The sequence below is a fragment of the Schistocerca americana genome, chromosome 7 (assembly GCF_021461395.2).
Source record: "Schistocerca americana isolate TAMUIC-IGC-003095 chromosome 7, iqSchAmer2.1, whole genome shotgun sequence".
In the NCBI taxonomy this organism is placed as follows: Eukaryota; Metazoa; Arthropoda; class Insecta; order Orthoptera; family Acrididae; genus Schistocerca; species Schistocerca americana.
The window spans coordinates 435918546-435936565 of NC_060125.1; the positions used below are offsets into that span (position 1 = coordinate 435918546).

The 18020-nt window shown below is 42.0% G+C and overlaps 1 protein-coding gene across 1 annotated transcript in view; it reads left to right on the plus strand.

The window, feature by feature from the left end:
- Nucleotides 1–809: 809 nt before the first annotated feature.
- The window catches only part of LOC124622328, a 296285-nt gene continuing 279074 nt past the window's right edge, over nt 810–18020 (plus strand). The window contains exon 1 of the mRNA XM_047148005.1: nt 810–931. Coding sequence (XP_047003961.1) covers nt 920–931 — 12 coding nt within the window. The 5' untranslated portion in view covers nt 810–919. The remainder of the gene's footprint in view (nt 932–18020) is intronic.

Genomic DNA, 18020 nt, shown 5'->3' on the forward strand with positions numbered 1-18020 from the left:
TGATGATGGTCGAAGTAGAGAGGATATAAAATGTAAACTGGCAATGGCAAGGAAAGCGTTTCTGAAGAAGAGAAATTTGTTAACATCAAGTATAAATTTAAGTGTGAGGAAGTCGTTTCTGAAAGTACTTGTATGGAGCGTAGCCATGTGTGGAAGTGAAACGTGGATGATAAATAGTTTAGACAGAAAGAGAATACAAGCTTTCGAAATGTGGTGCTACAGAAGAATGCTGAAGATTAGATGGGTAGATCACATAACCAATGAGGAGGTATTGAATAGAATTGGGGAGAAGAGAAATTTGTGCCACAACTTGACTAGAAGAAGGGATCGGTTGGTAGGACATATTGTGAGGCATCAAGGGATCACCAACTTACTATTGGAGGACTACGTGGAGGGTAAAAATCGTAGAGGGAGACCAAGAGATGAATACACTAAACAGATTCAGAAGGATGTAGGTTGCAGTAGGTACTGGAAGATGGAGAACCTTGCACAGGATAGAGTAGCATGAAGAGCTGCATCAAACCAGTCTCTGGACTGAAGACCAAAACAACAACAACCTCTAAGTGGAGCACCACCACAAAGGCGTGCGTTAGCGCCTCGGCTACGGAGGCTTATGCGTTTACGCTTCCTAGAGCCAAACGCTCATCGTTGTTACCTAAACGCCCCTTCCTACCGCACTCGAGCCAAAGACGCTACGGAGGCGGCCGCATCACGTGGCCAGCGCGGCCCGGCGCTAAACAATGGAGAGGGAAAGGCGGCGAGCGGCCAGCAGGAGGCGTGCGCGGCGGTTCTTGGCAGCTGCGCAAGTCGGGCCCCGGCCAGCGGGCAGTGGCGCGCGAGACGCGGACAGCGGTGCGTCGCACGCGGGAGGGACAGAGCAAGCACGCCGGCTGCCGCTGGACTGTAGCCCCGCCTCAGCATGCTCACCTGCGTGAGTACCGCACCTCACTGTTTGCGTCTGCACGCACTCTCCGTCACCAGTCTGCTGCCGCCAAAGGAAGTCTGCGAAAAAACATACCGAGCTCAAGCTACACAGTGCGTCGTCACATTATTTTTGCTACTGAAAATCTACAAAAAAGAGCACGTGCTCAACAATTGCACTGATAACTGTATCAAGTTAAAGGAGGAGATCGAACTGTTCACAATTATAACACACAATTAACTACAACATGCTCCCGATTTTCAGGATTATCCAATCGGCGGATTATTCGCGAATGACAGAGCACGCGGCCGAGTCCCCTGTACGCGGTTCGTTATAGATCGGAGAAGCCATCACTATGGTACGATTTGTTTTGGACCCATCCACTATTGGAATTCGGCTGTTTGTAACCCATGACATACCGTTTTTTAGCGGTGCTTTGTATTGACGGACAACGAATGTAGGGAAAAAAGATTCCTAGCTTTTCCGCTCTAATGTTTTAATCATACGTCACCTGAAGATGTGGCTTTAACGCCACGAAACCGTTAGTGGAACAGTAATAAAGGGCCAAAATACAGCTGAAACGGTTATTAATACCCAAGAGGAGTACTCATAGCTGTGGTGGCGCCATCTACAAGGTTGTCTGCAGTATCCGCGAATAATACGATGATTTAAAAAAATTAAAAACGAAGCCCAAAATATTGTTATAATTAGAAAGAATATTTCCGTCAACGGTACGCTATTATGTTTGTGGTGCATGTTTTACCGCGGGAAGACGGTGCGGACCCCAATCCCGCCGTCGGACAATCACTTTACGGCTACTTGAAGACTTCAATAGCTTCTTCGCGGAATAAAACTGCGACATCTTTCGGAAAGTGGGTGTAAAGGTGACAGTAATGAGGAATTTAATATTGCTACTCATCTAACCGCCGGCCGGAGTGGCCGAGCGGTTCTAGGCGCTACAGTCTGGAGCCGCGCGACCGCTACGGTCGCAGGTTCGAATCCTGCCTCGGGCATGGATGTGTGTGATGTCCTTAGGTTAGTTAGGTTTAAGTAGTTCTACGTTCTAGGGGACTGATGACCTCAGAAGGTAAGTCCCATAGTGCTCAGAGCCATTTGAACCATTTTTGAACTCGTCTAAGCGATCTTGCGAAACAAATTTCTGGCTCCTGTGCACAGAACTTTCTAGATAACAAATACAGGCTGCGACAGCAACAGAGTCCGGTTTTAAACATTTTATTTGATCATCGAGATACAGCTAAGCATTATTAGTGTGAATTGTTGGAAAGAACACTTAATAACATTTTATTTAACATGTCAGTCTTTGTAAATTATGCCCTTAGCATGCCCACTATTATTGGCCAATCAATTATCGGCACGCACACGCACATTCGCTATAAAATGGTTCAAATGGCTCTGAGCACTATGGGACTTAACATCTGTGGTTATCAGTCCCATAGAACTTAGAACTACTTAAACCTAACTAACCTAAGGACATCACACACATCCATGCCCGAGGCAGGATTCGAACCTGCGACCTAGCGGTCGCGCGGTTCCAGACTGAAGCGCCTACAACCGCTGAGACACACCGGCCGGCACATTCGCTATAACGTTGCAACGAATATCTCTTGTTATGGTCTCGATTTTGGGATGAATGTTGGTTTCCAAATTCCCAATAACTATCGGCCTGTTAGGAAACATACCCGATTTCAGAAGTCTCCACAGAAAAAAGTCACAAGCCGATAAATCGACCGAACGGGATGGCCAGTTGACATTACCAAAGCGGGAAACAAGACGCTCTGGAAACATTCTGCTTAAGACTGTCATCGACTTTCTGGTTGTGTGAGCGGTTGCACCGTCCGTTTGGGACCACAACACCTACTAATTAATATTTTGCGACGCATTTCCTGCATTACGAACGGTTGCAACACAACAATATATCGATATAGATCTGGTGATACTGTGACAGTATCACCTACATCACTCTCAAAAAAAGTACAGATCAATAACACAGACATGCCCCAGCACAGAGTAACTTTTGAGTTATGAAATGGTTTTTCATGAATTTTATGAGACTGTACCTGAAGTACTGTACCCAGTACCTGAAGTAGTCGTTGTTCACATAGCTGGATAAATGAAAATGGGCAATCGTCAGACATAATGAAATTCTTCAGAAAATTAGTGTGAGTGTTGAACATGTCCAGAAGTTGCGTACGGAACTTGTGATGCGTTTACTGTTCTCTGAGTAATAATTGTTGCACCACTTGGAGAGTGTAGGGATAGGAATGAGTATCGAGATGCAATAACAGTCGCTGAGTTATAGCAAGGTTGTTAATGACTCGCAAATGCCGACGAACTGGTCGCGCCGGACTTCCCTGAAAAGCAGCTGTTACTGTTGCGATGTTGTTCGGGGTACAAACCGTTCGTAGTTTACCAGGTGGTGACTTATTCGTTGCAGATGCTGTTACTCTGAACTGCTCAGCCCATCTCGTAATTGACTACTGAGGCGGCGTTTGATAAGTACGAGTAATATCAACATTTTTGACGAAACTAATGCTCCGTTCCCACGACACTATCATAACATTTGATAACACGGTGATCGTTTGACCAACGACGCATACAGACTGGTAATACGGAGTACCGCACCACGCACTGGTACCAACATCCACTCCCAAGGCCGCGCTCAACAATGGCGCACCGTTTAGAACAGAACGTAGTTTCTGCCACTCCCTGCATTTATTATCCTTATATCTACAGCTACTGTATATCCATACTCTGAAAATCACTGTGGCACTTTCTTCGTGATCCCTACGAGAGCGATAAGCAGGAGAACCCTAAAATCATCATTTACATTTGATTCTTACTAATTACCCTTTCACGAGATAGTTGAGTGTGTTTTCAAGAGTGTGCCAGTTCCGTTCTTTCAATATCTCCATGACGCTCTCCCATGGGTCAAACAATTCCGCTATCATTTATGCTGCCTTTCTATTGTAGTGATGCATTTCGTCATCAGCCATCCCCAGACCAAGGAAAACAAGGATGGATAATTTCTTTTATTTTCTTCCAACATGCGCAAGTGTTGCATTAATAGTCATCTCTTTTTTGTGTCTTGTTTCGGACCATCAGGTCAATTTTCAAACCATGGCCCTATATGTAAATGTAATCATACAGTCCCACTAATGTACATCTAACCGTCTATTCATAATTCATTATTAGTAAGCATTACATAAATACAGACTGACAAACTTCACATGACTATACATTGCTTTTTCTTTCCAATCGATTTTTCGGCATTAGACTGGGAAAAGAAATAGCGTTGTATACTCAAGAGACGTGTTGTCTTAGGCCGTGGTTTGAAAATTTAACTGATGGTCCGAAACTAGTCAGCACAAAGAAATGACTATTACCGCAGCTGTGAGGTTACTGTAAGAAAATAAAAAGAATTAATACGCAAGTTGCTGCTCCTATCATTCGTCATTATGTTGGAACTTCATGAAGATGGATACAACATACCTCGTCAAATGCAATGCAGAGCGTACAGTAGCAAATGCCAAACTACGTATGTGATCTAGACAGCTCGGTGTGTAAGTGCCAACAACGACTGACGACCTCTTCAAAGACATTTTTGTCCTACATATTTAAAGTTTCTGGCTGTGAAAACGTATGTGACGAAGTCGTCAACAAGTGGTTACAAAGCGATGTCTACGAAACAGGATTTGGGTAGCTAAGTGATTCAGGTATATACGTAGATGAAAATGTCTTCCGTACAGAAAGACAGCAATGGCGAGGCGATCGGGAAACAGATTATCAAACACACCGATGTACCGAAATCAGCTGTTCTGTAACTAGATAGCCCAAGCCAAAATACGTTTGGCAATACCTATGTTTTGACTCCCCAGGAAATGAGAACCTTCGTCTGCGAAAAAGTGTGTGAAAAGAAAAGAATTGAACGATTATTTCGTGAAACATAACTGAAAACAGGTGATACATAATACCCTATGACGTCCATGTTGGGCTGTTTATAATGCGAATTTTTATGATGCAAATTAAAATAATTATCTAAGTGAGTCACTTTTACTTGCTTCTACGATGCGTCTCTATGGCTTCTAATGTATTCCACCCATCTAAGACCTCGAAACGCATCGCGAAGAAAAATAAAAGTGACATAGATTCAATATACGATGTGTTTTAATTGCAATTTTATGAAACAATTGCCAGTTCCCGGAGGGTAAATCGTACGTAAAGCAGAAATTTTTATATGTGGCATGTACATGGTTTATATATACAGTAAATAGCAGTTTCTGGTAAATATATATCTATTTTGAATATCTATATACAGTATATGGGCCTGGATAGAAGTGTTCGGTTAACCGAGCAGTGCCACTTCTGCATTGAGTCTGACCATCGGTAGATAACTGCGAGTTGAAATGGTTAGGCCTACAGACCTAGTAGTTTCCTGCTTGCCTCCACTGTCCATTTACAGCTATAGCAATATTTGGTAAACTACTGAAGTATGTTGCAGAGAGCAGTATTTTTATTTTCCACTCGCAGGAAGGGAGTGGTGGTAGTGATGGCTTGTCCACCTCTGCGCCCACCTCTGAGTGAGTTTTTATTTACCTAATTTTATCTTCGAAATCTTTACTGGGTAAATACCCATGGTACTTAATAACATTCGCAGTTTGTGCCCTGAAAGACGGTTTTTGAAGTTGTCCTAGGCGGTCCTTTCGGTTTGTATGGCGTCTTTTGTAGAATGTCTGGCAACAAATTTTTCTTACGTTTTCCCGCCAACATAACAATGTTCTGGCCACTCGCATAGCCCTTGTGGAGGACGAGATTAGTGTTTAACGTCTCGTCGACAAAGAGGTCATAAGAGACGGAGTACAAGCTCGGATTAGGGAAGGAAATTAGCCGTGCCCTTTCAAAGGAACCGTACCGGAATTTGCCCAAAGCGATTTATGGAAATCAGGAAAACCTAAATCAGGATGGCCGGACGGGGGCTTGAACCGTCGTCCTCCCGAATGCGAGTCCAGTGTGCTAATCACTGCACCACTTTGCTCGGTATCGCCTTGTTTATTTAGGGTCTTTCATAAAGCGCACTGACTTTGATACATCAGATTATGAACTTATTTTTTCAAAACACGTTAACAAAATACTTAAACTCGTTCATCACACCCTTCCATTTCAGGTGTAAAAAATGATGTCTGGCATACGACTTTCTCTACGACGCTGACATGCCAGAACTGTTCCCGTGAAAATCTCCGACAGCTTGACAAGACTGCACTTGTATTTCGCAAACAAAAGTCCAGTTTCCTCCTTTAACTCAAAATGGTTCAAATGGCTCTGAGCACTATGCGACGTAACTTCTGAAGTCATCAGTCGCCTAGAACTCAGAACTAATTAAACCTAACTAACCTAAGGACATCACACACATCCATTCCCGAGGCAGGATCCGAACCTGCGACCGGAGCGGTCGCTTGGTTCCAGATTGTAGCGCCTAGAACCGCACGGCCACTCCGACCGGCCCTCCTTTAACTCACAGACCCTTCTGAGTTTATTGACATATAAGTATGATTTAATATAACCTCAGAGACATAAATCGCAAGGTGTTTGTTGAGCGTTGTGAAGTATCATTTACGCCAGGTAAGGAGATCTGGAAAACGCTCATGGAACAACTCAACTATATCGCGGCAAGTGTGACAGGTGGCAGAGTCTTGCAGAAACCAGGACACTTGAGCATTTATTCTATTGAAATGTGTCTACAAAATTCTCTCATCACCGCACGGCATCGGTTTCTATTAACTGTCACAACTTATCACGTCTCATCTTCTACGGTCGCAGGTTCGAATCCTGCCTCGGGCATGGATGTGTGTGATGTCCTTAGGTTAGTTAGGTTTAATTAGTTCTAAGTTCTAGGCGACTGATGACCTCAGACGTTAAGTCGCATAGTGCTCAGAGTCATTTGAACCATTTTGTCTCATCTTCAAAAAAATAAGGGCCGATTATGCCACTCATTCAAAAGAGTCAACAGCGGTGGATGCATTTTCCTATTGTGAACCATGAAAGGATTTTGTGACCCGTAATTATGGCAGTCCTGTTTATTCATGAATCCATTTAAGTGCGTCACTAATGATGAAAATCCTCGCAAAAGAGTCCTCTTCTCAGAAACCAGTCAAAAAACTATCGCCTTTCCTCTTTATTGGTTTTTTCAGCTGTTGCCCTGAATTCTGTAACGGGGTGAAGAAGATCATGGCACGAACCACCGCAATGTGTTGAACAGATTGGCCAGGACGAGGGCTGTCAGAATACCTAATGTTCGTAGTTGAGCCCGTTTCGTTGAACTTTACAGTAAGTCTGCGTACTGTTGATTCATTCGGTGCTTCGTTTAGTTCTAGAGTCGCGCGAAGTCTTTCTCCATTCATATGAAATATTTTACAATTAGCGCACACTGCGCTATGGTTAACTGTTACATGCTTAGACACACAACGAAAAAAAAAAAAAACGAGAAATTCAGACAAACACCAGTCGGAATGTGTAAGGAAACCGATATCATGCACAAAATTGCGATCAATCGACAAACAAACGTATTCTATGCTATTCAAAACCGGCGCGCTTTTGAAGGAACCTTTTATGTGCTCGATTTCCTGTGTGCCTCCGGCCAGATATGGGCGTCATATACTTGAGCGGTATAGTAGAATGTAGTGTTACAAATGTTTTGTATGCAGTTTCTATTGTAGGCATGCTGTAGTTTCCCAGTAACGAATCGTAGCCTCTGTTGCTTTATCTACAACTGAGTCTATTTGATCGCTCCATTTAATATCTAATATTGTCAATCCTAAATATTTGCATGACATGACTGTCTGTAGCTGTAACTCCTTACCACTGTAATAAAAACATGCTTCGTGAAGTGCACGACTTTGTGTCTTTGCATTAAGAGCAAATTATCAGTCTTTCACGAGTCCGATATTTTGTGAATATGTGGCTATACATCGCTGCTGTATTTCACGGGATGGAATTTCCTCACGGATACCTGCATCTTTCGCAGAAAGTTTGATATTGCAGCTAATATTATCAGCTAAGTAATTAACATATAATGTTAGTTAGCAACGCTGCAACTAACGTCGGATGCTCGTAAACTCATAATCTTCCTGGCTTTCTGGGTCATGGGTAATCTCTAAATATCCTAAACTTTTACTAATTTCTTTAAAGATTATCATTATTGCAATTATTTTCAATTAACAAAATATATGCATGTGAAACAATAAAGTAAAAAAAAAACGTTTATGTAAAACGTAAAATAACAAATTAAATGAAACAAATATAGGTGACACTTTTCTTGCAGTGGCCATTTTCGCAGCAGCTGTATATGAATTGCAGCTGTTTCAAAGAAAATGCCTTTTTTGCATGCTGCACATCGAAATTTTTATATTTATTTACGCACACAGACGCGTTTCGCCCTTTTTTTTTACAAGGTATCTTCAGTGAGTGTCCTGAAATATTACATGATTTGTCCATTTTTACATATAGGTTATGGTTTCACATCTAGGTTATAGATTTAAAAAAATCCTTAACTTTTTTTTATGAAATGGAAAGGTACTTACAGGTAACTTCTAATTCATTGCATCTAAGCAAACTGCTTTTTCTCATCTGGCAACCAGGTGGACATCTTACACTTCACTTTCGGTTCACTGTTTACGTTACACATCACTGTAACTGCCATATTTTTAATACAGAGTTTCATTTGTATTTCTAAGTGTTACCAACATTCTCAGCTTCTGCAACAACGCGCCTGTGTGCATAAATAAAAATAATAAATTCTATGTGCAGTATGCGAAAAAGGCATTTTCTTTGAAACAACTGTAATTTAAATATAGGTGAAATTAACAATTAGAATAGAAATGGATGTTAAGGTATTTTAATTAGGTATATTGAAAATACTCTGAAAGCACAATGAGCACGGCTTGTTTTCCAAAAATGATACTTAAGAAACCATCTTTATTACACAGAGAAGTATGTGGCATGACAGCTTAAACTTATGTTGCAACAAAAGTCTTCATTTTTCAAAATTAATTAATGGTGGTAGGGTATTTCACAAAATTTCATGTTATTACAAATGCTGATTGTACGGTTTTTAAGAACATTATTACATATCAACTTTTGTAAGAAAAACGTGTTGTTATGCATCATTGTTTTCCGGCCGCGGTGGCCAAGCGGTTCTAGGCGCTTCAGTTTGACAGGCTTCACACACCGTCAAATTCGTCTGTCTATATTTTTAAAGTGTTACAATGTGCGTAATTTCAGGTAGCATTTCCTGGGTCCAAAATGTGCATAACTAAGGTTCGTGTGTCAGATAGTCTTGTTCACCAGCTCATCTGGAATGCAAACATGCCAGAGAGCTCCTTCTCCCTCACTGCGGAACATCAAGATCCACTTCCGTAATAGGTAGAAATGTCTGAACTTAGTTTCCATCCTGTCCATTACCCTTTTCTTCGAATCAAGCAGAGCTGGGTCCTTGTCTTGGCCGGCCGGGGTGGCCGAGCGTTTCTAGGCGCTACAGTCTGGAACCGCGCGACCGCCACGGTCGCAGGTTCGAATCCTGCCTCGGGCATGGGTGTGTGCGATGTCCTTAGGTTACTTAGGTTTAAGTAGTTCTAAGTTCTAGGGGACTGATGACCTCAGCTGTTAAGTCCCGTAGTGCTCAGTACCATTTGAACCATTTGTATCATTGTTTCGGAGATATTCCCTCTAGACCTAAAATACCAAATTAACTTTCCGGGTATCACTTGGGAATGATCCCTTATGAGTACGCTCACACGTTCCCCATTAACTTGCAGTTTGAGTTCACTTTGCAGGTTCTTAATAGTCTCACCACTTTGCGAAACAGTTTCAAAGTTAGCTTCACACGTTCTGTGAAAGAGTCATACCACATGAGAAACATAGCATACACGAATAAACTACAACTGCTATGTTACAGAACGCAGTTGTCGTCCACAGCTGTCTGGTTACCGGCAACTGAGGCAGAAGAGCGATGTACACAGAACAAACTCATTCTCTGATTGCCTGTTGCCATGGTAGCTGTCTTGTAAACAATTAGCTCTCAATCAGTTTGTTATTCTGATCCAGGTACAGTAGGTCCTGTAAGCAGGAGAGTGTTGAAGGTTAAAAGTCACAGTTCCACCGGAGCTGAAGCTTATGTCAAAATCTGAAAATATTCTCACATCAAAAATGCCTATTGTCCGCCATACGAGTTACACATGTTACCAGGAAAAGCAGCTGATATATGCGGCTACTTCTGCATTCAGCATGACATTGAGCTCTAAGGTTAAAAATGGCCATTTTCTATGTGCAAATAAATTTAAATATTTGACGAGTCCCAGCAGAGCCGTGACTTTAACCCTTAAGCTTTCCACTGTCACTTTTCTTTCGGAGTGAAATATGTAATGTATGGTTATTTTAATTATGTCGTGGTCAGAATACACGAAAAAAATATTTTCCGCTGTTCCTTTTTCAAACGCTGGAAGGGGTGGGACAGATAGTGTTATTCCAAGTACCTCCGGGATTTCAGAAGACGACTGCGCAAAAAGTACAAGACATACAGAAAACAGACGCACAAACTCGACCAGTTTTTAACTCCTATTACTTCTGCAGAAAATGGGCATCTTAGTGATGCGGCAAGCGTCACTATTTGCTCTGCAGTTCACTGACGTGAATTGTCTGGGAAAGCGCGACGGCACCCTGCCTTGCAATTCAGTTCATTGGGTTGGCTATCTCCAGGCGCAAACTATTTCGATGCGACAGTGCAGCACTGACCAGACGGTTAATAGTGAAACTTGAAGACAGCATAACCTATGGGTGCCAGTCGTAGTTAGAGAACGTATGCTGCACCTACGCGTCTGACTTACAAGGCTGTGGTCTCGGTTTAGCTTTTGGTTAAATGTTAAAAGATTGTGATCTCAGTTTTGGGTCTCGATTAAATGCTAGACTACAAATAAAAAGATCCGCGATTCAATCCCGATGGGATTTTCTCTTCTGACTCACATAGCTTCTCTCATCTCTGTCATCTACTGGTTAACGTGAAAAATGCCATCTTATAACGCTATCGACTTTAAATTGTAGTGCTCCCCGTAAGTGGTTGGGTAATACAGTTCATAGTTCTGAGAAAGATAAGGAAATGCCATATCTAATTGGGCCATGTCTAGTAAAAGACTGTGGTGTACAATCTCACGTTCAACAAAGACAGCTTTACAATTTTATCATAGTATAATTCGCTAATAGTTACCTGTCGAACGATCGGTTGTATTTATTCCTTTGTGGCGGTCTCAGTGCAATGGATAATTTTTTGAAGTAATTTTATTTGACCGACAACCACAGTTCCGTAATTTCTTTCTTGAACGAGAGTAGTATGCTCGTCTTAGACATCGGCTGAGAAAAAATTGTAAAATGTCAGTGATGAAATCCCAATGTGCGATGTTCACAAACATTCCTCTTTAATTTTTGGGAATATTCGTATGTGGAATCTATTTATAAAATAATACATTGATTTTGTATCGTATTGTAACGCAATAACACTTTCGCACTTCTTGTAGGACATGATGTAACGCTGATGCAAGGAAACGTTAGTACCATGATTTGGTTCTTACGGCAGAGAATTACAAGGTGTTTCAAGAAAGTTCATCCGGTTTCACAAGACTAAATCTCTCACGTGAATGAAGTTATTTGGAAAGGTGTACATTCGATCAATGACTGCAGATACTTCGGCAGCGGTGTCCTGAGTATGGTTTCTTCTGGTGACCTGGTGTTAATAATGGTCTAGATTTTTATCAGATGCTTTAATAAAAAGGTTCCTTTTTGGCGGTTTATTCAGTCCAAGAGAAATTACTTCTTGTAAGACATAGACGCTACATTCCATTTTCATCATTATAACAGTGAAATATAACTTTATTCTGTATGTTCCAATAACCAGCAGCTGTCCACAGCTGATAATCAACTATTCCCGAGTTACAAGCACGTTAACACAATTCCGTCCTCAGACGTCGTTACATACAAGCCGACTCCACCATTCTTCCAAAACCAAAGATGCCGAAGACAGGCATTCACAAAGTTTCATTGGTATGAAAATATAAACTACGACATAAATCTCTGAACACAAGAAGATAGAAATTATGCGTTATTTCAAAGTATGATTAGTGTTAATATATTCAGTTACTGTTTTTATTCAAATCTGTTTTAAATCAAAGTACCTGGATGACCATTCTTCTAGGACCTACAGCATTTACGTCTTCTGAACACACACAAAAATTTTCACGTTGAGTTAAAATAACGAGACTGCAAATAGCGTGAGGTCAAGTAGATATGGGAACCGATGCCAAAGCTGTAAGACGCGTGAGTTCACAAAACGGTACCGTAATCTTCGTTTCGGAAATCGGTAGGTTCAATGCTGGGCACAAATCATCAGCCAAGGATTGTTGTAGAGTATATGAAAAACTTTACCATGTGGCATCCCCTTCAAACAATTTTGAGTGAACTGCGACGCACCATACCAACAGCAGGCAATAACGTTACATATTCTCGCAAAAATATGGGATCAGTTTGGATGTTTGCCATATGTCTGGTGGAGGGCATATTGAACATCTCTGAAGGGTAAATGCAAACTTTGATTCTAAATGTAATTGTAAAATGTTCTCCAGGTTTGCATATTCATGCGTGTAAAAAATGTACTCTTGCAAAATCTGATGATTGTTTTGAAATGAAAAACGTTATAGTTCTATATGTAAAATTTACTCCAAGTTCCTGTCTTCATTTGTGTAGAAGATGTAGTTCTGTGAACCCGGATGAATTTTTTTGAAACACCTGGTGTCACTTAGGCGCAAAACCTGTCGGCTGTACATGAGGAGGCTCTCTTTTTATCAGTGACACAAAGTGACAGCATCGGAAGATTATCGATACTTTTATTCTACAGAGCGATTATTGCTAGGTTCTCTCGTAAAAAAGAAACATATATTCTCTCGCACTAGTTGTTTGGGTGTCTGGACGGCTCTACTTAGTGGCAACATTGCAGTTCACTGTTACCATGAAAAATTAAGAAGCCAACGCGCAGCAGAATCGCTAGGCAACTGTTTCATTTAAGGATGGAGTGTTGGAAATATGAAACTGCTTAACGCATTATCTACAGTACTGAGAACCCAGGCGGTGGCCATACCTTTGAGTTATTACGACACACAAAAAAAAAATCCGCTTGCTTAGCAAGTCAAAGGCAGAATGGGGAAAAGTCATCATACCTTCGTAGCATTTGTGGACCTACACAGAGCGTTCGACAACGTAAAGTAGAGAAAAGTGTTCACAATTCTTAGGCGATTTAAGCTGAAGAACTGAAGAATTCTCCTGTTTGGGAACTAAGAAGGCAATGGTTTGCCGAAGACAGGAACATACCAGAAGAAGATCTCCACACTCCAAGATTGCGTCCTTCAGTAAGAATATAAGTAGTGTTATGGTAGAAGCTGTTGAAAGTATACGTCTGGACCGCAGCACAAACGTGGACCTTTGGAAAACGGAGACGATGGAATTGGAACCATTTGAAATGGGGTGCTGTTAAAGAATTTTGAAAGTGGATAGATGAAGGACGAAAAGAAGTTTTAAGAACAATAGGTGAGAAGGGTAGGACAGGTTGGTAGCGCACCTGTTATCACATCCAGAAGTAGGTAACCAAGTGCTGGAAGCAGTTGTAGAGGGGAAAAAATAGCAGGGATGGGTAGAGACTAGAATATGCCAGCCAGGTTATAGAGGATGCTGGATATAGTAGTCACGTAGAGATGAAAAATTAACAGCATAGAAGGAGGTGCACAGTACAAGCTAATCTAAAGACTGATGACAAAACCTTTTGTTGTTTGCATTCTAGCACTGAGTCATTGATGCAGTGGGGGAAACAAACGGAGGTAGTACTCACGATACGCTTCCTGATTTCTGTGATGGCCGTTATTACTAAATTACTCGACTTCGTGACACACGCAAGCACACTGGTTCCTTGTTGACATGTTATGGGCTGTGTTTAGTGAGTAGTTTTCACACTCATCGCGCAGCCCGAATGATAGGGGAACCACACCGCACGACGCCGTTCAGTAACTGTCTGAAACAATTTGTTAAAACAATTAAAATTATGTTGAGTGTTTCGTGTCATATTTATCATTCATACGCTTAACATAAAACTTATGTCCCCATTAAGATTCGTGCGGTGTCTTTTCTCTGTCTTTCCTTGTTTTTTTTTTTCAGTTTATTTGTTGTGGGGAGTAAATGGTGTAAGAACTAATACTACTCTATCCTGTGTTTCGCTCGAAACAGTGTTTTAATTTAAAAGATATTTCGATATTCATAACTGGAATGAAAACTGATGTACCCTAAAAATAACCAAACATGCAAGTATTTATACGCTACAGTGTCAGAATTATAGATTTAATTTTCAGAAATATGTACTAAAATGCCGGAAATGTGCATTAAAGCACGTCTGTCGCGAATCTTCACAGAATAAATCAATACAAATTAAAAACTCCTACAGAAATAATAAGAACTTACTTATGTTTGTTAAAAGTGTGTAGCATAATATTATTCTAAAGCAAATATAATTATTTTAACAGACAATGATGCTCCATCAACACCTTGGTAGTCGGATCTTATATATTCCCAGAGCACGCACCAAAGCAAATCCTGGTTCCTCCCGTCATTCATACTGAACTGAAGTGTCATTTTATACGTAGAAGCTGGGCCTGTATTCTTGCTCCACCCCTTGCATTAATGGCAATCTGTATGCTGTGACAATCTTCTGGGTTCAGCGCAAAAAAAGATCTGAGTAAAAAATGCAAGGTTAGTTTTGTGGAAAGGCATGCGCGATGCTAAATTAGTGAAAAGTTCCGCGTCAAAAGTGAAAACAGCAGATGCCCTACAGAGGGCAACCTGCGTGATAGAATTTAACCTGTCACCCTTGGATTTATTTATACGGGGTTGTGTAAAAGACCTTATAAACATAGCTGATTTGCCGAAAACAATTGTCCGCAGTTCGTGGTCGTGCGGTAGCGTTCTCGCTTCCCGCGCCCGGGTTCCCGGGTTCGATTCCCGGCGGGGTCAGGGATTTTCTCTGCCTCGTGATGACTGGGTGTTGTGTGATGTCCTTAGATTAGTTAGGTTTAAGTAGTTCTAAGTTCTAGGGGACTGATGACCATAGATGTTAAGTCCCATAGTGCTCAGAGCCATTTGACCCACTTGAACCGAAAACAATTCCGAAACTTAGAACACTCATCTTTAAAGAGCTCGCATCGGTGACTCCACAAAAATTCTAGAATATGTGGTGTGAAGTGGAGTATCGTTTACATGTTGTCCATGTGATCAAGGAAAGTCATATAGAATTCCTGTGAAGTACTTAAGCAAAATCTGTAATGCCGAAAGTTTAAATCCACTCTCAAACATTCCGAACTGATATTTCTCTGCCCCTCTTCCAAACTGTTGGGATATTTCACTGGAAAAAGCCTCCACATCAAGCCGCCTTGCTCTGTTGAGCTGGGCATGAAAAATGAAAACACCGGTCAACAGCTACCTTCTCTCGCTGTTGGAGAAAGCGACCATTAATGTTTTGCTATCACCATGCACTAGTAGTCATACAATAGTAGCCTCGACCTGAATGTACAGGACTAAATAGATGTAGATTTATTAACTGAGTAAAAAAATAAAAGAACTAACTCTGAACTTACTACAGGGTGACAATTATTGAAAAACGTAAATTAGGTACAAACTACGAGCTGCACACATTTTATTCAACATGTAAACGTCCTACAGTTAATCGGACGTAGCTTATGACATGTGCGAGATACCCCCCATCATTGCAGATGATGTGGCGCTGACGAATACCGAAATTCTGCATGACCCCCTGAAGTATCGAAACATCGATGTTGTCGATGACCTCCTGAATGGCTGTTTTCAGCTCAGCAATGGTTTTAGGTTTATTGCTGTAAACCTTGTCTTTAATAAAGCCCAACAAAAAGGAGTCGCATGTGTTCAGATCCGGAGAATATGGCGGACAATCGTGGCCCTTTCCAGCGGCCTCAGGGTATCCCAGAACCAGAACGCGGTCCCCAAAGTGCTCCTCCAGGACATCAAACACTGCTTCGATTGGATCAAGCTCCGTCTTGCATGAACCACATCAGGGTCACTGTGGATAATGGGAAGGATATCATCTTCCAATACCTTCCTGTACCGTTAGGTAGTCAACGTGGCATCAAGGACAGGTGACTGGACATTGCACATCACAAAGTCACCTGTTGAGGGTGAAGAGACTTCTCGACGGCGAAATGCCCCAATTTTGCTTATTGAAGAACCCATCCAAATGAAAGTGGGCTTCGTCGTTATACCAAACCATACATGCGCATACTAATTCCCATCAGGCCCCACGGCCAGCCGTGCAGTTTGAACCTCCTAACGCAAACCGTTCAGAAGTTACGATGATTTTATTTCATATAGGTCAATAATTGTAACCATGTATAAGAACCATAATGACGTCCTGCATGTTTAGCAGGATTTGGGTGACGTGACTTGGGAGCGACTGATACTCAGATCAATGCTTACACAATTCAGGAGTGTGGAATGGTGCATAGTTTTACTGAAAGTATAGGTTGGCTAGAGAGCGATGCAGATGAACAAGCAGATAGGCCCTGTCGACGGTTAGTTTGATATCGTTCATCAGTGATCGTAAGAAATATCAGATTCCCCATTTAACCTCATGGAATCATTTCCAACACGACAGTACCTAAATCACACGTCTGAACGCTGTTCTTTTGAGAAGAGGGATGCATGACGTCAGATGGTGTTCTATCGTACCCACAGTACTCGTACCGAGTCACAGGAGTGTTCAGTGTCAACGTACACTCATCAGCTTGTTACGACTCGCGATGTTCAAGTGCCCTGGTAATCAGTGTAACGTGACGTGTGGCGACCAGAGGTACACAATCTGAGCAAAAATATCCGGACACTTATATGTAAAGAGGAACTGACCACTGGGTGTCACGAGAAGCGGACCCGCCATCGTAAAAGGAGACAGGGAGTATTGTACTCTCAGTACAGAAACAATAACAGCGGCGCAAGTCGGAGAAACAATAACAGCGGCGCAAGTCGGTCAGGAGAGCCCGGTGACATTGAACGTGGGCAGGTCATTGGATATTATCTGAGTGACTCAGTAACAAATCCATCAGGCTCATTTCAGCCCTTGTAAAGCCGCCCGTGTCGATTGTTGCTGGAGTGATTGTCAAGTGGAAATGCGAAGGATCGTCCACAGCTAAGCGAAGAGCAGACAACATGTACTGACAGTCAGGGACTGTAGAAAGTGATTGTACAACATCGCATGAAATCAGCGGAACGAATCTCTCGTGAGTTCCAGAATGCTACTGACAGTCCACCTAGCACAGTTACTAGGCGTAGGGAATAAAAAAGAATGGGATACAGTGACCGAGCAGCTACTGATAAGTCACACATTTCTGTAGTCAGTGCCGAGCGGCGCTTGAGGTGGTGTAAAGAGCAACGCCACTAGCGGTGGATGAGTGGGAACGAGTGATTTGGTTTGATCAATAACGTTGTAACCTGTGGCAATCTGATGCAAGGATTTGGGTTTGGTGAATGCCTGGAGTACGTTACCTGCCATCACGCATAGTGCCAACAGAGAATTGCCGAGGAGGTAGGTGTAATGATATGGCGGTATTTTTTGTGCCCAGGATGTGGTCATCTTACTGCACTTAAGAAAATGCCAAATTTGTAAGGATATCAACACATTTTTTACAGTGTGTACTGCATACAGTAGAGGAACAGTTCAGAAATGATGATTCTAGCGAATGTCGTAAAGCAGCGTCGGTGAGACCGAAGTTTGTGGACAATAACGTTCCTGAAATGGACTGTCCTATTCATTGTCCCAACCTGGACCCAATGGAAGACGTTTGGGTTGATGAAAAACGTCGACTTCCCTCCAGATCCTAGCGTTCAGCATCATTAGCTTCTCTGGTTTTGATTCTTGAAGAAGAATGGCCTATCATTCCTCGACAGACATTCAGGCACCTCATTGAAAGGGTCCCTGGCA